This window comes from Paralichthys olivaceus, chromosome 8 (genome assembly GCF_024713975.1).
Source record: "Paralichthys olivaceus isolate ysfri-2021 chromosome 8, ASM2471397v2, whole genome shotgun sequence".
Classification (NCBI taxonomy): domain Eukaryota; kingdom Metazoa; phylum Chordata; class Actinopteri; order Pleuronectiformes; family Paralichthyidae; genus Paralichthys; species Paralichthys olivaceus.
In genome coordinates this window covers 4,293,419-4,314,707 of record NC_091100.1, presented here as the reverse complement: position 1 = coordinate 4,314,707, position 21,289 = coordinate 4,293,419, and the positions used below count along the sequence as shown (strand labels likewise).

Sequence of the window (21,289 nt, the reverse complement as noted above, 5' to 3'; positions counted from 1 at the left end):
GCTGAAGCATATTTAAGTTATTTGTGTCAATAAACTCCTTTGTTAAACCTTTAAGAAATAGTTTTGTCTCCCATCTTTGTCGTGGCCCAAGAGCCAGATTATGGGAAATGCAGGATTGTCCTGGATTTGAACCCGGGACCTCTCACCCACGACATCGAGAAGTGGAGCTGCAGTATTGAGGTAAAACATGAACAGTAGTGCACCAACAAGTCGTTCAAAGTGCTAGTGCGCAGCTTCCGCCTCTTTTCTCTGCACCGTGTTGACTTTTGACACGATTTACATAATCATAAGCAAATGAGGTGGAGGGTCAACTGTCAGGGTAAGTAGATAAAATGCTGCTCGCTGTCATTTATATAAAATCATCCACCCACAGTGAAAACATGACCTGAAGAGAAGGAGGGAAACAGTTATTTTACGAAATAAAGAATATTGGTTTCATTGGTGTCCATAAAATAAATGACAAATTGTTTAATTTCCAAGACAAACAAATAACATTTTAATTTCATTATTATAATTTCAGACTTCTTCACTTCGGCTCATTAATAAATCGAGGACTTGGTCGGTGAAGTGTCAGCAGGTCACATTTTACACTATCTTTAAAAATGTGAAGCTAACGTCGTCATATTGAAAGTTCCGACAAACAAAATGTTCATTTGGTTGATGAGGCTGCAAAACAGTTTTTAGTGAATAATCTTTATTCTACCTCAACTGTTCATCGCTTTAAGACCCCGGCAACTGAGCCCCTGTGTATCTACCACATTTTGTTTTTCGTGACGGTGTGTAAATGTCTATGTTGTATATTTTTGACGGTTGTTTCGTTATACGTTGTGGACATATCTACGAACTGCAGTCACTGTTCTGGAGCTTTTCATCAAACACTGAGTGTGTTACATCACAGAAAGCTCCTGAGCAGCTCCTCATTAGACCTGAGATTGTTTTGTCAACTTCAGTTTCCAAGGTCATGAATGATTTTTCTCCCCCTTCCTGCTATTATGTTCACCAGCAGGTCTCTAATTTAACCTTCCATCCATTGTGGGAGATCCTATGTTGGGAACAATAAACATAACCTGTTGGTTCTATATATATATATATATATATATATATATATAGAGAGAGAGAGAGAACCATATATGGATATACATATATAGAACCAAGCATTTGTAATGTAGCAATAACAAAAAAAAAGAGTTGTATGTTACTATAAAAGTCATGAGAGGCAAAAGGAAGTTTTATTTTAGCACAGGAAGGAGAGAAAGGGGAGAGGGAAAGGTTGTGTGGATTCCGCGACAACGACGGAGGAAGAGCAGAAATGTTTCAGGGTGATTTATCGAGGAGAGGGCGTGAACGTTTCTGAGCCGTGTGGCGAAACAGCAAAGACGGAGACTAAAGGCCCAGTCAACAACTGAATGACAGCCAGATCAGCTCCCACAGGCCCGGCGACCATGTGCGCCATAAAACAGCAGGATCCGGAGCGTGAGAGCAAGTTGTGTATGAGCAGCAGAATGTGTCAGCAAGTGTGTATGCATGCGTGTGTAAGCAAGTCTTGTGCAAGTCTAAATTGGGCCTGTATGTGTTTGCGTGTGCATAAAGGACATGTGGAGGTGCTTACTGTCATCTGGCATTGATTTAGGGAGGGCCTTGATGTCCCAGTGATTGCTCTCATCAACGATTTCCACCCCTCACCATTCTTAATGCCATTAACGGGAAGGCTGCAGCGGTTCTTGCTCAATCTGAGTGTGCAGAGAAAGCCGTGCAGGCGCAGCGCGAGATGAAGGCCTCCGGTACTTCACGTCTGTAAATCCCCTCCACCCACAACAACACGAACCCCTGTCGAATGACTCTGAGTAGATGCAGCCTCGTGGAGGAGAGAGAGAACATGAAGGTTTGGTTTGTTGTGAAGCAGAAAAACAATTATGATTTATTTTATTTGATAAAAGTAGTTATGGATAAATCTTAGACTGAGGACGATGTGAACCCACTTCCTCCCACTGTCCAACATTGAAGCCGAAATATCTCGTATACGAACGCGTCCATCATGTGCCGAAGACATAATTTAGAGCTACAGTCTGCGCAGCAACGATCAGTGGACGAAGCCACAGGATCAACGTCCTGCTGATACACGGGCTCGACCAATCACGAGTCAGTCTCAGCTGTCAATCATGACGTTTCATCCTGTTTTTATAGCTTTAGTTTGGTCCCGTCTGCTAACATGGAGGAGGCAGGACTTATGACCTATGCTGCAGCCAGCCACTAGGGGGCTGCTGATATACTTTGACTTCACAGGGGAAATCATGTCATCCATCTTGATCACCCCCTGGTGGCTGGTGGCAGTACAGGAGTGAGTGAGAGCCTCCGGATAATTCCAGTTGTTGTTGTCACACAGATGTTTGTTCAACGGTTCATTTCCTGTCAAGTTTGCTTTTGATTCCCTATTTGCTATAAAAACACGTTGCATCGTCGAGATTGACGGACGAAACTGACGTTTCCTTTCTTCACTTTTTGTTTCTTTGTAAATCAAGTTCCTCTCAAACGTAAGGAATCAAACATTCAAGTCTCACAAAACAAAACCAATCGAGGAATAAAACTGTGCTTTACAGCAGAAAGGAGTGAACGCACGTCTCTTCTGTGTGAACCTGAACAACAGAGGTGAAGAGAACACGGAGTTTGAGCTTCTCTGCGTCTACAAGAGGATCACATGACTTCTTCAGGTGCTCGCACGACTGAGTCAACTCTGTAGTATCTGTTGCCACATGCAGCAGCAGCTAAGGTTTCTCATTCCTTCTCTGCTACTCATTTACCTCTCATCATCGTCCCTCTGCGTCCCAGGATATTTCACTTCTTCATTCACTCCCAGTTCCTCTTTTCTCTGTCTCAATCTTTAAGGTCTCACTTCCAGCTGTAGCTGCGGAATTGTCTTTGCCACAAACCCTCAGCGTCTACTCTACTCTCACATTCCCAGAATATTTCGCTAAGCGTCCTTTCTCTCACTTGTATATTTTAAGTCACTGGAGAAGGAAGAAGATGCGAGTGCTTATCTTTACGTCGGGTCTTTTCTCATCCTCTCACCTGAGAAATTCAGGGGCCTGCAGTTCTCCCACATCTAGTTTCGCTGACCTGTCCTCTGAGTGCAGGTTTGGTTTCTGTCACGGCCCCCCGGGTTAATGTTGAAACACAATGCAAAACCACTCAGGAGCTCATTTGAAAGTCAAAAGACTGAGAAAGATAAAGAAACGTTGAGCAGAGCTGCAGCTGGAGTTGTCAGCGCACAGAGCAGATTATCGGCCCACTCAAGGCCACAGGAGACAGTTGAGGATACAGTGTAAATATCAGCGTCTGCACAGTATTATTAGAAGTGTGTTTGTCAAGGACTCGGACGTGAGATGCTTGAGGGTCAAGGCTGGCCTCAAAGGGCAGAGCCGTGGATCTAAACTTCCTCTGGATCTGTTGGAATCACCTAACTGACTGTGTCTGAATGCGTCTCTCCAAAGTGCATCTGGTTCAAACTGGTCCCAACCACAACATCCTCTGCTGCTCTGTTGTAAAAGTACATCCTGCACAGTGATCCAATTACTCAGCGAGTCCTTTTAACACCTCAGAGGCTCAACAGCCCGTGTGTCCTCTGTTCTTCTGGCTGCTTTGTTTGTTTTTTTTTTTCACATTTCCTTGCACGGTCATTTACGACTCGGATGTCAAATACTTCAACCTCGCTCTGTTTCCATGTGATAATTATTCATTTCTAAAAAAATCTGATGGACGAAGCGTCTTCTAACAATGTGGCAGCAAATAAATGTGGAAATGGCAGAATATTCCATGTACTAATATGAAATATGAAAATGTCTCCAGTTCCTCCTAAAACACAGAAGTGAATCCCAGATAGGATGAAGTGAACATTCAACAAATCATTTAAACACACATAAGATGATTAATGAGGCCTCATCCTCAGGTGTCACCAGGAGCACGATTAATTTGCCTGAATTTTAAAAAAACTATTAGGATTACTCATTTATAATAAAGGCAAAGATAAGAATGAATAAACCGTTTTGATATAAATATTTGACTTTTAACTCTTCTGCAATCAAACAACACTCTATAACTTCATAAAATCTCCGATGTTTGGGGTAAAACGTTTGAACAAATAGATTATAATGAAATATTTAATTAACTTTATTTCTTTGTTGTTGTTAATGTTGTTTATTTGATATAATCTTCAGCAGTTTAACTATGTTTTAAAAAATTATACAAATAAAGCTGTTTGGATTATTATTATTATTTACGTCAGTATTAAAAAAATCCAGCCTCATCTGAGCTCTACTCTCTCAAACTCATAGGACACATACGCTATCTGGCCAAAAGTATGTGGACGCTGAAACGTCATCGTGTCTGAGTTCTTCCACACTGAACTGGGTGAAACTTTTCTTTATGGACCAGGCTTCCTGCACTGGACGACTGTCGTGTTGAAACAGGAAGGATCCTTCTCCAAACTGCTGCCGTAAAGTTAGAATAAAACTGTTGTCCGCGGCGTCAGGAGCTCCAGGAGTCACCAGCATGAAAACCAGCCAGTGGTGTCCACATACATTTGGCCAGTGTATTAGAAGCCTCTCTCTAAAGCTCCCTCCCTCAGAGTACGATCCATCAACTGTATATAAAGATGGCCGACATGACAGCCCCCAGGAAGTGAAGCCAAAGTGTCTAGATCACCTGCTTCTACACGGATTCAACTAAAACTTTCTCCAAGATCGTTTCTGTAATTTTCACATCAGTTTATCAATTTGGTTTTAATAAGTTATTCAAAGCGATAAAACTGAGACACGTCATATTCACAGCTGAGACTGACTCGTGATTGGTCGAACGTGTGGATCAGCAGGACCTCGATACTGTGATACGATCACTTCTGGTCAGACTCTGGCGGCAGCGTTCATCATGTCCAGGATATGGATATTAGGAGGAAGTGGAGACTATGGGATGATTCACAGCGGAGAGCACAAACAAACAACTGAAGCACCAAAGTTAAGTTTTTTAAACATTATTTTAATACTTTTCTTAAAAAAAAAATGTTTAACTCTGAACAAGATGAATCTATTGACCTCAATGCCTCACTCACCAACATACCAACAGGTTGTCCTGGGTAAAATAAATCGAAGGAAAATAGCAAAGGAAAAACAAAATAAACTCAAAACAATCAAATATGAAAAGAGAAAAGAAATGAATGAAACATAAAAAAAAAAGAAAAAAGAAGTGATTATAGATTTGAAAACACTCACAGATATCTGGGCCAACCTACAGAAGCCGGGGAAAACCTCACGCTTCCCGAAAAACACAATGGCACACGACATCCCAAAACTGTTACCATGGACGATAAAAACATTTCAAAAAATAAAAACTAAAAGACAGAGATGACAAACAAGAACCTATCATACAGACTGTAGAGGCTGTGAAGAAGATAGTGGTGGACGCGACGGCTAAGAGAGACAAAAAAAACATGTAAATGATGATGAGAAATAATGAAAAAAAAAAAAAAATTAAAGATGAGTAATGAAACGTTTAAGTGCAGGTTTATCGGACAACTACAGAATGATGGGGTCGAGCAACGATCAAGAACGCGTCTTCAAACGATTACAAGCAAACTGCTGCATGACTTCGGGTTTAAAAGGGGATAAAGGAAAATTAAATAGCAATAAAAACGTAGTCTTTAATATAAAGTGAAAAGAAGATGCATTTTACATGTAAAAAATGTGAATGAACTTTCAGCACTCAATAGATTGGTTTTGGCATAGAGTCGAGAGAAAAAGAAAAAAAAACAGAAAAAGGTAGGAGAGAATGAGACAGACGAAACAATCCTCTCAATAGAATCATAAAAAAGTTTTTTCTTCTTCTTCTTTACAGTAAATTCTACAAAATCAAAACCAGAGCTTCAAGATGAACACAGAGACGAGCTTTGCTCCCCGCAATCCAAATCCCTCTCATGTTCTTTTGCGTTGACTTTTTCATTGTATATAATATATATTCATGTATCTATTTATATATAATATGTATAATTTGTGGGGTGTGATCGATAGTTTACAGGCCAGAGCGCTAAGGCAAAGGACACACTCTGAACAACTTTTAAAAATGCCACTGCTCCTTCGTCGTCACCCTCTAGTTTTTTTTTTTTTTTATTTGTACACAGGCCCGGAGCGTCGCCTCCTCCTCCTCCTCCTCCACCTCTTCAATTCATGATGGAGAGGGAGCAGCAGCAGGACGTGGAGGGAGGAAGGATGTCTTAGAAACGTGTGTGATCGTGGCCGGGGTGGGGGTGGGGGGGGATGAGGGGGGATGAGGGGGTGTGTATTTCACTTCCACCATGTCCTGAGAAAACAACTGACTCTCAGATGACCTGCTGAAGCTGACAACAAACTCGCCCACACCGGCCCGACCCTCCCGGTAAAACTCTTAAAACTTTAAAAGTAAAACAACAGAGACGAGATTAGAAGAGAGGAAAAAAAAAAAAGAAAACAAGAACTAAGTGATCTGTCCGTTTTTTGTAATTTGGTCACCTGTTCTTTTTTTTTTAAACCCCCTTTCTCGCCCGTCACACATTAGGAGAATAAGGTTTTCTTTTATTTTCACTTAAATTAAATCCTACTCATCATCGCCGTTACTTTTTTTTTTTTTTAATGTTAAAGTTAAGTCACCTCCTTTTCATTCTGTCGTCCGTATTTTCCTCAAGGGAGACAACTTCCTAAATATTTCAGTGTCTGTTCCGTCCCCGGAGAACCAACGAGCATAAACACCGGGCCAGACACCAAAACGTATCTGAGGTTGGAGGAAAACTGGGGGAAGGTTCTTCTTTCAGTTTCAGCCCCCCCCCCCCCCCCCCTCATTCACATGACACAAGCCAGCTGTTTCAACTACTGAGAGAAAGGGACAGTTACTATTAAGAGTGTGTGTTTGCATTCATATGAGCAGCGACCATGTATATCAGAGCTTTGTGGTGTATATGCATTTTGAATATTTTCTTATGTACGTCTATAGGTCCTTCTCTCACTCCCATCATCCTCAGAACAGGTTCTCCTCGAAAATGGCCATCAGGTCACTCTGGAAGTTGATGTCGATGGTGTCCACCGTCTGAGGACGAGAAGAAAAAAATGAATGCCTGTCAACAATCTGAAAACCAAGTGTTTGTTTTTTGCATTTCACTTTTGCTCGTACCGCCTCTCTCCTGCGCCGCTCCTGCTCGCGGCGGCGCGCCATCTCCCTCTGCTGGTCGAGGGCGTTCTGTGCAGCCGAGGAGGATGGCGGCTGGGGTTGAGGCTGTGCGGGTGGAGCCTGCGGAGAGTGGGTGGGCGGGGTGGAGGCTGGAGGTGTGGGAGCGAGCGGCGACTGCTGCTCCTGGCGGCGACGGGCGTCGTCTTGCGCTCGACGAGCCTGCTCCATCGTGTCCTCGTCGTCACGGCTACAGCAAGAAGATGGGGAAGAGGTAAGGATTTTTTCTAACTGTCTCTAACATGGCAAGATGGTGACCTCTGATCGGCTTTCTAGTTATAGAACAAGCAACGACACCTCAGTGAAAGATGTATATAATATTTTAAAATCAAGCTAATGAGGGGCTAAAACATGAAATCAAACTTAATTAAAGTTCTCATCGTGTCCCTCTGGACGTCTCTCCGTCTTCCTCCCACCTACCGATGCTTTTCTTGCTCCTTCCTGGCCTGTTCAGCCTGTGCTTTCAGCTGTCTCTCCCTCTCCTCCTTCTCCCTCGCGACCCGTCTGAACTGTTCGAAGCTGTCGCTGGAGGAGCGAACGGAGGAGGCCGGCGTGGACTGGGACCTCTGAGCCAAGCTGGCCCAGGAACCCATGTTCTTTATCTTCACGTCCTGGGAGAGGAGAGGAACAAGGATGGAGAGGTAAGGAGGACGGTGGAGTAAGAAAATGTCAGGTTGAATAAAGGAGAGAGAAAGAGCAGATGAGGGAGTTGATTTTAGTCTCAGCTCACACACTCATACACACCTGGGTCTTCTTAGGAGCGATGGGAGTTTTGGGCTCTTGCTTGATTTTGATGTCTGGCTGGGAGCATGGCGGCGCTGGGGAGTCGAGGAGGCGAGAACCAGGGCGAGAACCATCCAGTGGCTTCAGATCTAATCCTCACAGAAACACGACACAGATTAACCACACATCTGCATCGGAACATTTACACTAACGCTTCTGAAAAGTGGCTGTAGATATTTTTTAAAGGAAATATACGTATGAGCTGTGTGTAGTAGTATGTAGCAGCTGTATTTGACTCTAAATGGAACTATAATTTATAAAATTAACATCCTGCTGTAGTGAAGAAGACTTGAAACTAGAGATTGAGACAATAAAGTCCTTGGAGAAATGTTTACTGACTTCATTAATCAAGTAAGAAATAAAGTTTATTTTCTCATAGACTTCTATAGAAAGGGTCTTCTATTAAAACCCGAGGAGTGCCCTCTGTTGGTCATTCAAGAGAATACAAGGTAGGCAGCTTTTCCACACACATAACTTCTTAACTGTTACTTTAAGATTCTGTCACTCAATATCTTTTAGGCAAAGTTACCTTGTTTAACTTTAGACATGATGAACAATGAAGTAAATAATGGTACGTTTCTTTAACTCACTGTGTTTGTTGTCGGGTTTGTGTGAATCCTGACGAACGGCAGGACTGAAGGGCGAGGGGGGCAGAACTGGCGAGTGAGAAGTCTTCTCTTCTTTGACCCCCACCAGGTTGGACCTCGGCTCCTGCAGAAACACAACCGTTTATTTACGATAAACCTCCGTCAGCAGAGACGAGGAATTAGTCGTATGATATTTTCAGCATTTTAAAGATGTGCAACCCTTCACTCACATGTTTCTTGGTCTGTGACGGTGACTGTTGTCCCACCGTGTGGAACTGAGGCATCTGAGGAGAGTGCATCATCAGGGGAGAGGGGCTCTCACGCAGGCAACCTAGAAAAACATAAATACTTAATTTCATCTGACTAATTTACCTTTAAAATATTTCTATTTGCCTTTCTTTAAACCTTAACTGCACCAATTCATTAGTTTTTATGCGGAATTCAATAAAATAGGATATGCATTGTTTACCTCTTGTGGACTAAAATATATAAACTGGTTCTCATGTGAACAAACAGAATCTGTTGGCGAGGGACAAGATTTTGGGGTTGGAATTCTTGTTCTTGTTTCTAGTTTAACCGATCACGTTTGAGCAGGATTTGGTTGCTCGCAGGTAAACTCTCAGTGTGGAGAGCAAAAGACAGAGAACTTATTGGGTCAGTGTGTGAACCGTTGTGTTGGATGAGAGTATTGATCTCACCTGTTGAGAAAGGCTCTGCTTTACTTCGTGGTGATGGCAGCTGTTGAAGTTGCACCTGCATCTGTTGTACCTTCTGCTGCAGCGCCACCCCCTTCTGCTGCTGTGACGTCGATGTGTGCGGGAACGGCTGCTGCATGAGCGCGTGAGCTGAGCTGTGTCTCTGCGTCAGGGCAGGGGTGGACAACGCCATGGCTTGCATGTGCAACGACGGCATCAGCTGCACGGGCGAATGCGTGTGCAGCGGCTGCGTCTGTGCGGTGGGTCGAGGCTGGAGAGACTGCAGGAAGGTGTGCACCTGGCTGAGGGGCGGAGTTTCAGCACTGGTGGGTGTCGGCTCTTCGTCGTCCTCCAGTAAAGCTTGGGGAGGTTGTGCGGAGAGGGTGCCCAAGATGCCGTGTGACGGGGGTGAAGGGACACGAGGACGGGGGACTGGCTGGGGAAGCGTCTGGGGAAGCGTCAGGGGAAGCGAAGGCTGAAGCTGGGGTGAGGAGGATGGGGGCAGGGAGGGGAGCTGTGGAGGCTGTGGGGGTTTGGGGGGAAGCGGTGCTGCGCGGTTGCTAGGTCTTGATGGTTGCTGGGGCAGAGCATTGTGGATCGCTTCAAAGAAGGAAGGAAAGAGAATGATGGGAAGAGTTCAGAAAAACAACATTGCAATTTAAAGAGGCAGTCACAACAGTGTGAGGAACCACTGACGATGGAATCACTGAGGTTAACTGCTAATTACATGAAATGAATCTGGCAGAATGAATAATAAATAATAGATAGCAGCTATAAATAGCATCAGACATTGGGGTTAATATCATGAAAATCATATCTTGTCCACCAGATATGTCAAATATCGTTTGAGTTCAACCTGTTTGTTGCTTAGTTGATAAAAATTGCCTGCAGATATGAATAATCTTACATAAAACTGTGTTTTAGAATATATTGGATTCTTGTGAGGACTGGCTGCTCATCCTCCTCTACATTGAAAAATCTAGTAGCTTTATTCATTAAATATCATAATAATTAAGTATCACGGAAGTACCTGGCGAGGGTATGATGGGATGTTGGTTGAGGAAAGGATGCGTCTCAGTGGCCATCTGGCTACTGGGTGTGTTTGTGTTGAGGAGGCCGGGGGTGACGGGGACACCAGCAGCAGTAATGGTTGGATTCGGCTCCGCGTTAGACTGCGTCAGGTGAGGGTTCATGAAGTGAGCCAGAGGATCAAATCCTGAGGTCAGCAGCTGGGATGTGTCCAGAGATGGGACGGGGACAGAGGGAGGGGCGACAAACGGTAGTTTGGATTGGACGACTTGAGGCAGAGGCTGAGGCTGCGGCTGAGGCTGAGGAGGGACAGGGATGACTCCGCTACTGAGGGACTGGTGATGTGGTCGCTTGATGTCTTTAATAGTTGAGGTCTTCTTCTGCTGTTTGGGAACCAGCCCTGGTGGAATGAAACATGAAATTAGGAGGAAATCAACAGAAAAGCTGATCACGTGAGGAGCCATTCAATGTCGTGTGTGTACATTACCATTCTCAGAGTCTTCACTGTCAGAGGAGTCGCTGCTGCCTGAGGATGAAGATCCCGTCTTCATCTTAGTCACATTTGTTGTTTCCAGAGGCTTCTCTACTGCAAAACACCCACAACATTCAGAAATTATTTAACTGTTTAAGAAACTAAATCACCGGAAACCCATGTTGTAGAGGAAGTTAAGGAAACATACAGAACCCCTGAAGTCCCAAAAGATTTGTATTTAAAGAAGATGTTTGTGTTTTAATCACTCAGATGCACACAGCCAACAGACTTGTACCATAGATGGAGAAAACTCTGCTAATCATGTCACACATTGACATTTTAGTGCTGCCTAACGCTACACGACTGAACTAAACTACTACACTTAAAATAGTGTTAGAGCGAGACCTTGACGTGAAAAGCGCTTTGACTCAGCTGAGAAGTAATAAAAGTCCAGTTAAAACAAGCACTGAGCAAAATAATCAGCCCACCTGATGTCTTTTTCTTCTTCTTGAGGCAGCTGGAGACGTATTTCTCCAGCTCCCGCAGCGTAGAAGGCTTCAGCGTCTCGAAGTCGATCTCGATTTCATCCGGGTTGGAGTTCTTCAGCGAGGGCTCACGTGTTTGAATTATGTGCACGACGCGGCCCAGTTTGTCACCGGGCAATTTGTTGATGTCAAGGCTCAGCTGACGCTTCTCCTCGTACGACATAGGCTTGCATCTTTCAGTGGACATGCCCCCAAATACATCTGGGGAGGAAAGCATAACAGCAGCACGACACCATTGTTAAAGTCATAAACATTTTACAGACAGAAAATCACGCTCATGTACACACGTACCAATTTCATCTTCTGCTTCGAGAGAAGCCGAGGGGACGAGAGGCGTCGGCCCTGGTTGAGGAGGAACAGTTGGGCGGCTGTTTTTAACTCCTTCTTTCTTCCTGTGATTGACGGATGATCTGATTAGCTCCAGGGAACGCAGCTACAACAACATCACTGACATGAAGTCTGTAAAACCTACCCGGGCTTTTTCCTTTCCTTCTTCACAGTGATTGGCTCCTTGCTGCTCTTGCTTTTCTTAGCGGTCTGAAGCATCACAGGCGGAGGGGCCTCCACTGTTTCCTCTGCTCCCATCTTCTTCTTGTGCTTTTCTTTCTTCTTCTCTTTCTTCTCCCTCTCTTTTTTCTTGGGCTTGCAGGTCTGCGGCTGGGAGAGTGCTGCCAGTTGTTCGTGGACAGCTTTAAGCTAGAGGAAACGGGAAAAACACAATTGTGATCTTAGAGAGACGAAAACAAAGCAGCCTGCGCATTTCTTTCTCCGTGTTTCAGCAATTACCCACATTCGGTAAAGCTGTTCTGCGTGGCCCACCCACCTGTTGTGTCTCATTAGCCTCCCTCCCCCTTCATTTTCCATCCTCTAACCTGTTCCTGTAACTCAGCCAATCGATGTTGCCTTTCTTGTTCTGAGCCTCCTCCCGAGGACTCCGATTCGGAGGAGCTGGAGCTCTCGTCTCCCGAGACAGCAGAAGGAGGCTGGGCTTGTCGAGTGGAGGGGGCAGGGTGGAGGGCCGACGACGGGGTGGGAACAGGGGTGGGCTCCTCTGGCTCATCAGGCATTTTGGCGAAACGCATCTCGAACACGTCCTGTTCAGAGAAACAGGAGAAACTGTGAACCGGAAATATAACTTTTCTAAAACTTTTAACGGAAATAATACATAAACATGTTGTGCATGTAATTACATGGCTTTAACTATTATATAATAAGTGTGTAATATAATATGATGATATCTGCTCATTAACAAACACATTACTGGCTGATTTGCTGCGACTTTAAACATCACCGTGTCATAATATATATTGGTGACCTGTGTCTTACTGTTCTCATATTCTATTCTATTTTCATTGAAATTATTTTTTACCCGTATTTATTAAAGTCAACAGGTTGATTTGTTAAAACAGAAAATTAATTTAGAACTGAATGCATCACCCAACAATATATGACCAAAAGAATGTGGACACCTAACCAGAACATAATTGACAGTTGAACACCTCAACCCACGTTTTAATTTGCTTCCTCTTCTGAGAGGTGCACACGACCTTTACATTTCACAGCATGTTTTTAAACCTAAGGATGGATGTTTTCATCAGCGTTTATTTAACCATTAATTAATTGTTATACTCAAAAACTACTGCACGGATTACCACAAAATTTAGTCGAACGATGTGGTATGGGAACAAATTAAAGTTTGGTGCAGTTCCGGAATCTTTTGAATCACTTTTGGTCATATGCTGCATATAATGTTGTAAGACGTGCTACCCACCTGTAATTTGCGTGCCATGGAGACCACATCATGGTCTGGAGGATTGTACTTGTAACAGTTGGAGAACATCAACCGGACTTCTGCTGCAAACTCTTGAGCGTCTCTGTACTGTTTGTTGTCCAGCTTTTTCTAAAGGGAGACAAACAGATGTGTCTTCATTAGTTATCAGAATGGTAACGATAATTTCATATTCTTGCTTCCCTGGCCAATTATAATTCGGGCAGCTAAATACTGGCTCTCTCTTTTATTAAGTTATTAGAAATCATTACATGCTGATATCCAGTCCTGATAAAATCACCTTGATGGTGCTCAGATCCATGGGGTGCTTGATGATGTCATGGTAGTCGTGGAGGCCGAGAGCTCTAACATCAACAGGCTTGTAAAAAGGCCAGGCATATGCTGCATGTTTCTTGGAAAGCATCTCTCTGACGAGGCGCGCACAGGAACGCAACTGCTCCTGACGTTTTGGTGTCGCCATCCCTCCCGTTTCCAAACCAGCGACCAGGTGATGTTGGGAATCTGGCTGCGACGCGTCTCTTTTGGGTTGCTTCAATGGACGATTGCTGTCTCGACGTGGCCGAGCCTCGGCAGAGACAGGAGATGATTCACTGAGCTGGTCGTTGGCGGTGGGGGTGGTGGTGTCTGCTTTCCTCTTCTGGCTCTTTCTTTGCTGTTGGAGCACCAGAGGTCAGAGGTGAGAAAATGAGCCAGTGCGTTTCGAGAATGACAGTTTTTTCTTCTCCATTTCCTTACCTTGATAAGGGCGGGGGAACTCTGTAGCATCGGGACGGGAAGGAGGCCTGGGTGTGTTGGTGCTGAAGGGGGAACAGAGGTCATGCCTTGGGCCAGGACATCTGTGGCTGAGAGGGGGAATGGGGTTCCCAGATGGGTGTGGGAGGTGGGTGTAGGAGGCACACGTGGGGGAGGCTGAGGCTGCAGTATAGGTTGAACCAAGGGCTGGATCAAGGGCTGGATCAAGGATTGGACAAAGGGCTGGGCCAAGGGCTGGGCCAAGGGCTGGTGTAGGGGCTGGTGTAGGGGCTGGTGTAGGGGCTGGTGTAGGGGCTGGAGTAGGGGCTGGTGTAGGGGCTGGTGTAGGGGCTGGTGTAGGGGCTGGTGTAGGGGCTGGTGTAGGGGCTGATGTAGGGGCTGGTGTAGGGGCTGGAGTAAGGGCTGCGATAGAGGCTGGGCCAGGGGTAATGTTGGAGGGCCTTGAGGAGTGGGCGCAGGACGGGTGTGTGGGGTGGTTGGCGGCGATGAAAAGCCTCGTGTATGAGGAGTGGTAGAGGGGGACGACGAGTCTTGGCCCGAATCTGACTTTGTTATTAGAGCTGGACAAAAAAAGAAAAGAAAGCAAGAGGATCAGAAGATTACGCCACACCAACCAGTTGGCCCCAGACCTGGTTAAGACGGGTAACGAAATGTTCAACGTTAGTACAGGACATGCTGGAGGAGCAACAATCAGTCAAAACTTGATTTAACAATACAAATTCCATGCTAGGTGTGGTTTATGAAGACGGGAGAAACAAAAACAAACAATTAAGTACTTAACACAGAAGCTTGGCAGGTTAGACTAGTTTATTAGTCACATCACTATACTACTCATAGGGCATAAGGAGCATATACACAAACACAATCAACTAGAATTACCGCACTGAGGTTCCATGCCACCACCATCCAATGCAGTTTCAGTCTACATTACGTTTGTTTCCCAGACACATAAGGTCATGAGAATTATATAATCTTTGAGTCCAAGTGAAAACTGCTTAAAATGTGTAGAAATTCCCTAAAGGTGGACTTGACATATCGTGTCCAAGAGGCCAAAAATATGTTTAATGAGGCCACCGAGACCCGACCCTTTGAACCACCCAAATCTAATGAGTTATGTGTCACAGTGACTGTTTATGCCAAATTTTAAAGAATTCTCTCGAGTTCTTCTTAACACATTCACGAAGCAAAAGAAAATAGTTTTGTGAGGTCACAGTGACCTTTGACCACCAAAATCGAGTCCAACTGAACATTTATACCAAATCTGAAGAAGTTCCCTCAAGGTGTACTTGAGATATCATGTTTACAAGAATGGGACAGCTGGACAACCCGAGACATGATGCCTGCGGTAAATGGCATAAAAACTTCAGTCATAACTCCTTTTCTCCCAGGAAAGGCTGTAAAAACAAACCGTATCAATATTTTTAAGTTCTCTCTAACGCATACCTGACTCCCGTCGGCCCCCACGCCGTCCCTTGGTGACCACAGCGATCTCCGTCTCCTCCTGCGGCATCTCTGTGATCTTCTGGAGAAAGAGCTTTTCCAAGGCCTCTGCCATTAGGACGATATCATCCCCAGGCTAAACAGACAAAGAAAAACATAGATATGTTTGAGTGTTTTGCACCCAGGTCTCCTCTCTTTGAGTTATAATAGAAGTTGAGCAGGACACTGCCTTGATGGAAACAGAACAGTAAAGTGATTGTTCTGGTGATTCATGTCCCTTGTGACTGGACGCTCTCATGTCACTGACCTTGTTGTAGATGTAGCAGTTTGTGAACATTGTGTTGAAGTCTTGGATACACTCTTGGGCGTTCCAGTAGTAGTTGTTCTCCAGGCGTTTCTTTATTGTGCCCATGTCCATAGGAATCTTGATGATCTTGTAGTAGTCCTTGAAGAGAGCAGGTGAAGAATACATTACTGATGAAATAAGTGTCTTCTCTAGACACAGGTCAATGAGAAATGTTCCTTTTATTTATTTATTTTTTACATGAAATCACAATGTGCTCAGTGCAGTGGTAATTCATGTGAAGCTTGTGCTAGAGGCCCTGCAGACTGCCACATTATTAAGACCCCAAAGCACAATCCATAGCAAATAAAGTAAATCTGAGGCACTGCTTTGCATTGGCCCAGGACCAAAGACAATTAATGGGTTAGTCCATGGACAGAAAAGTGTTTTCTATTAGGTATCGACTTTAGCAGCCCACCATGGTCTAATTTGTCCCGCCACAGTTTCATAATGACCCAGCTCTCGTCATTTCTTGAAAGGTCTATAAATTAGTGTTCTGCTCTGTTGCCCCGTCGCTCTCAAATACACACATAGATCGGACCAAAATATCCTGCGGTCTGAGCCCAGCTTCTGTTGCAACAACAAATGTTTTTTAAATATGAAGGAAAGAGTGCAAGTACTTCTACTTACTTCTTTTTGACAAAAAGAATAACCAGGAGTAGTTTTTTTTTTACTAAGTGAAGTAGTGGTCAGTAGTCAAACTGTACCAACTGAGCACGTAAAGTCCGTAAAACCAAGGACAATCACCTGCACTGCAGTGTAATTTGCATATTATATTAATTTACAATACCATTTGTGTATTTTGGACTATACCACAAACACACATGAACACAAGACTCACAGGTAAATTGAGTTTGATGGCATCTACGGGAGCTTGGAAGGGCCATGCAAAGTGGTGCTTCCATAACGTCTTAAACACCACTTTAAGCAGGTACTGAAAAAGAGCAATGTCATAAAATTAATCAAACTCAAATTCAAACACCGCAGAAAGTTTTCATGTTTTAAACTCTCTCTCTACCTGCAGCTGGTTGGTCTGTCGTTTGGGTCTGGAGGGGTTCCATGTTTCGGGCGCTGGGGGGTTGAACGGGAGAGGTGGTGGGGCAGAGGGAGGGTTCTGGCTGTTGCCTGCCTCCAGTCCGTCTCCCATCGCAGCGGTGGGTTGCAGTGGCTGAGCAGACAGTTGAGGCAGACGGGACCTGGCAGGGGCAGGTGGGACTGGGGGGACCCCCCTCAGGCCATTCCACTCCTCACTCGACTCTCTGGAGGGATGAGAAATAAAACTCATCATCACTGCTGCTGCTGCTGCAACTCCTGCACTTGTTAGTTCTCAGGCCATGAACCATGGTCAGTATGACCACACACTTTTAAGATAAAAGCAGCCCAATGCATTGTTTCTTCTGTAGAAGACATCCCGACATACGGCTTTGAGGGTCGCAGGCTGGAGCTAATCCCAGCTCACATTGGGTGAGAGACAGGGAACAACCTGGACAGGCTGACAGTATATCACCGGGCCAACATACAGAGACTAACAACCAATTACACTCACTCCTACAGTTAATTTAGAGTCTCCAATTAACCTAATCCCAATCTGCATGTTTTTGGACTGTGTGAAGAACACACGGAAAGAACATGCAAACTTCATACAGACGTAACTCAACCAAACTGGGATTCGAACCTGGAACCTTCTTGCTGGGAGGACTACCGTGCTAACTCTCTTTTACACAAATATCGAGCGGTTACAGATAAACAGAGACATTCGCTATGAACTGTTTAAAACACCTTGAAAGAAGCTAAACTTACACCATGAAGAGAAAGAACTGTTTTTTTTCCCAGAACAAATTCTGTCCATCTGGCACAGACGACCTGTTTGGTATTTCACTGTGTGTGATCAAAAAATTGGAATCCGTTTTACACACCGGACTGGACCGAATGAAGAACTGCGCTGAAAGTACTTTTGATTTGTAGTCACACATACACCAGTTATATACAGCCAACAAGAATCATCTATGAATTTACTGTATTAGAGTTTTATAGTTAATATCGGGTATTGTGTCTGTGTTTGCAGAACGTCTGGGGAAATCAGATATCGATATAGATTATTGTTTGTAAGCAGATGCATGAATATAATGCATTTTCTACAGATGTCAGAGAGCCTGTGGTTAAAAATCTAAGAAGACAAAAGTTCAACATTTAGATTCTAAAATGGATTAAATGGCCTTGCAACTTCTTAAACCCGGTTTAAGAAGGAAGTCTGTTGTTTTGTGGGGAACTTACATGTTTGTTGCCGTGCCACTGTGGTCTAGTCCGAGTGTGTGATCATATCTCGGTTGGTGAGGGGGCGATTTCCTAAGGTAACACGTGAACTCCGCCAGAGAAGCGCTGTCGAGGCAAGGAAACCGCAACACGCTGATAGAGGGCTGAGGGTCACACCTGTGAGAGAGTGAGAACATTATGTGTTAAAGACAAATATCTGTCCACATCAGTATAAAAATGAGGTCAACATAATGCACAAGATTTAAAAAAAATTTTTTTTTCAAACCAACATTAAAACTCATTAGCAGATAAAAGATTGATCGTTCTGTGTAGACCGTGGTATTTGGATACAACAGGAATGGGAAAGATAAATCTTGGATAAATGATGTCACCTGCACCTTTTTTAAGCAGTTCATTTGTGGCTGCAGCTGTTTTGCTCATACCTCTTGTACAATATTCAAAACTGATCCACCAACAGCCAGTTAGAGTCAATTAAAGAGTCTCTTATAAATATTTCATTAGAAAACAACTCAATCTATCTGGACATGCTCAAATGAACTGAGACCTACACAGACACACAACAGGTGCTGTACATGCTCCTCTCGTCTTGATCGAACCCTGATGCTTTAGTAAAGGTCACTGAACTGCTGAAACCCTTTGCCTAACTTTCTGTCGGAAGTTTCAGCCCTTTGGTGCGTCCACTTTGCTAAGAAACGTATGAATTGTATTTTTATTCTGCTGCTATTCTGTCTGTCAGGACGCCTGCAACTTAAGGACAAGAAGGACCACGTGCATGCATTACAAACCACGTATAGAATAACCAAATGATCTCCTCAGTACAAAGAGCAGTTTGTAAGGCAAACATTATCCTCAGGTTTCTAATGCTTCTTTTATGACTGTTTATGAGGAAACTTTCATCATGTTCAAGTATAATTTGTTGTTGCTGTGTTTTGTATTCCATTTTATCTTGTTTGACTGTTAGTCAAGCGAGCTGACAACAGTGTGAGTGCTGTGATTTCCATGATTTATTGGATGAAAACACTGAACCCTGACCTCGGACCTTGACAGTTTCTAGATTATTTCGAGTCGGTTGCTCAAAGGTACTTTTTAATGGGTATTTCACAAAGACGATGACAGCTTGTCTTCAGTCTGTGTTGGGCTGACACTTCTATCCACTGATGCCAGCTTCATTTCATCACACAATGACACAAATATTGATTTTTAAAGAATCAATTAATTATGTAAACAAAAGGTTGCAAATATTGTGATAAAAACCTTACTTCTGCTACACACTCATATTATCATCTTTATTAAAAGTCTAACAATTGGCCAGTACAAGCCTTTCACATGTGCATGAAACATTACCTATCTGAAAGGTAAAATAAATAAGTTTCATCACTGATGTCCAGCACTCAGTATTTACTCTATTCTATACTTTCCAGTATATCTGTGTTGGTATTCATGTTTAGCCATGTGAAAACTTAAAGTTTAGAGAAGAAAGCATTTATATTTATATTTTACATAAAGGAATGTTTACTTTCTTAACGCAAGGTCTATATATTCGGTTGTGTGATATTTGGTAAAAATAAAGTTTAAAGTCAAACAATAAAATCTCACGCCTCAATACATTTCTTGTAAGGACTTAATAATGACATCTCAGGAATCACTGTCAATTATTTAAGAACATATAAGGGCTGGGCAACAAGACAATGTCAATAATTATCCCAATATAACTTTCATCGATAACAATACAACAAAGATTAGATATATAATGATATAATGCCTATGAATAACATAAGCCTGTAAGCACAGTGCAGAGGAACAACACGTGACTGATTTCCTTCAGATTAGTAAAATGTTTAGCTGCTTATTAAGTGTTTGTCTTGAGAAGAGTTTAAAAGCACAACCTTCACTCAGGAGCCAGTTTTTCAACTGAACAAAAATACTAACGAGACATTTATCACGATAGTAAATGATATCAGCTGAAGGTTTTCATCTCAAAAAGATATAGAAACATATGAATGGAATAAAAACTAATATATACAGTGTAAGAAAAACATGTGCCGTGTGAGATAAGTAGAGTGAACGGGCTGCACGTGAAATAATGATGTTGCTGATTTTAAAACTGGCACAATTACAAGATGAACTCAGATGTGAGTGACCATCAGGACGAGATGAGCGAAGGAAATCACACCAGAGAGCATCTGATGAGTGTAAACACACTCCAGCTGACAGCCAGAGCCGAGGACGAGGCTCTAAAGACACAACACGTGCGTCCGGCGAAGTAATTCAAAGCTCAATCCAGTTATTGAACCACATTTATCAGCCATTTTGCTCCTGTCACTGTCTGAGGGCAGCTAAGAAGCTGGCGTAACTGAGCGTGGTGAATACCGTTACGTATCTTACGGAGTGTTCCTGCGCAGCTGCGGCTAACAGCGTCTTGCTAACCTTCCTGTCACCACATCGCCATGTCCACTCGCCTTAAGTGACAGTGACAGCTCCGCACGCAAACGGCCTTTCGGAACACGACTCGCACCGCGCTGACTCTCTCCGCACGGCGCAGCCCCGCGTCCGCGCCGCCACGCGCGAGCTGCGCCGCCGAGAGGGACGTAACTTATGTCACGAATACGGCCTGCGGGGCTACAAACAAACAGCCTAGCCGCTAGCAGGCTAGCGTGAGGGCGACCTGCAGCCACCGTGCGCGCTGACAGCACGGAGGGTGCCCGCGCCGCGAGCAAGGGCGAGCGCCGAGAGGGGACGGGTGCGACCCGGGCACGTTGGCGCCGAACCGCGCCGGGTTAAAGGGCTAAAGATCCATCCGACTCGCGTGCTCGAAACCGGTGCAAGGCCTGCGGAGAGCGCTCATGCTCCGCTCACCGAGGAAGCTCACTGACAGCGCGCCAAATGCGCCACCGACGGCCGGTGCGACCGCTCCAGCGCGCCCCGCGGGCTGCGAGCTGTGTTCGGGGGAAGCCCCGGTGGCGACCCGGACTCGCAGGGCGCAGTTTTTACCTTCTCCAGGCGGGTGTCAGCCGCGCGGACCTTCCTCGCCCCAGTTCCAGAACAAACAGTCCCGTTTGACGTCGCTGACGTCAGACGCACGGGGGGAGGGGGGGGGAGGGGGCAGGGCCGAGCGTCTGTCAGCGCAAATGTCACCCAACCTCGGCCCCGCCCACTCGGCCGCACGCCCCGCCCCACCCACATCACGCAAGAGTCTGAAATAATTTCTAAGTTTTATTTTTAACTTTAAAAAAAAGTTTGAATTAAAAAAACAATTCGACGTCTTCGTATAATTCACATGAAGTCTATGCATTGAACAAGTTTGAATTTAAAAAATGTTTAATTTTGAAACTATTCG

At 44.3% G+C, this 21,289-nt stretch overlaps 1 protein-coding gene across 2 annotated transcripts; it reads right to left on the bottom strand.

The window, feature by feature from the left end:
- Positions 1–5,007: 5,007 nt before the first annotated feature.
- LOC109642323 (bromodomain-containing protein 4-like) lies at positions 5,008–21,044 on the bottom strand. 2 transcript variants are annotated; one of them, XM_069530036.1, is made up of 22 exons: positions 20,944–21,044; positions 17,953–18,108; positions 16,697–16,937; positions 16,520–16,612; positions 15,643–15,780; positions 15,339–15,471; positions 13,878–14,455; positions 13,423–13,794; positions 13,125–13,253; positions 12,226–12,447; positions 11,826–12,049; positions 11,645–11,745; positions 11,297–11,554; positions 10,824–10,922; positions 10,338–10,736; positions 9,311–9,907; positions 8,843–8,943; positions 8,616–8,736; positions 7,987–8,120; positions 7,663–7,853; positions 7,189–7,432; positions 5,008–7,104 (listed from the first exon to the last, which is right to left on the bottom strand). In XM_069530036.1, exons 3-22 carry the CDS (start codon positions 16,823–16,825, stop codon positions 7,036–7,038), a joined length of 4,332 nt encoding a protein of 1,443 aa, XP_069386137.1. In that variant the 5' UTR covers positions 16,826–16,937; positions 17,953–18,108; positions 20,944–21,044; the 3' UTR covers positions 5,008–7,035. The 2 variants fall into 2 exon arrangements, with proteins under 2 accessions (XP_069386137.1, XP_019962606.2); XM_020107047.2 differs by having other exon boundaries at positions 7,987–8,114.
- Between the last annotated feature and the right edge of the window lie 245 nt (positions 21,045–21,289).

Bases quoted from the DNA above. Each gene is read 5' to 3' on its own strand.
- LOC109642323 (XM_069530036.1), bottom strand. From the start codon at position 16,825: ATGGGAGACGGACTGGAGGCAGGCAACAGCCAGAACCCTCCCTCTGCC. The intron at 12,448-13,124 runs GTGGGTAGCACG...TTCTCTGAACAG, and splicing joins CCATGGCACGCAAATTACAG to GACGTGTTCGAGATGCGTTT. The intron at 9,908-10,337 runs GTACTTCCGTGA...CCTTCTTTGAAG, and splicing joins TCCCATCATACCCTCGCCAG to CGATCCACAATGCTCTGCCC.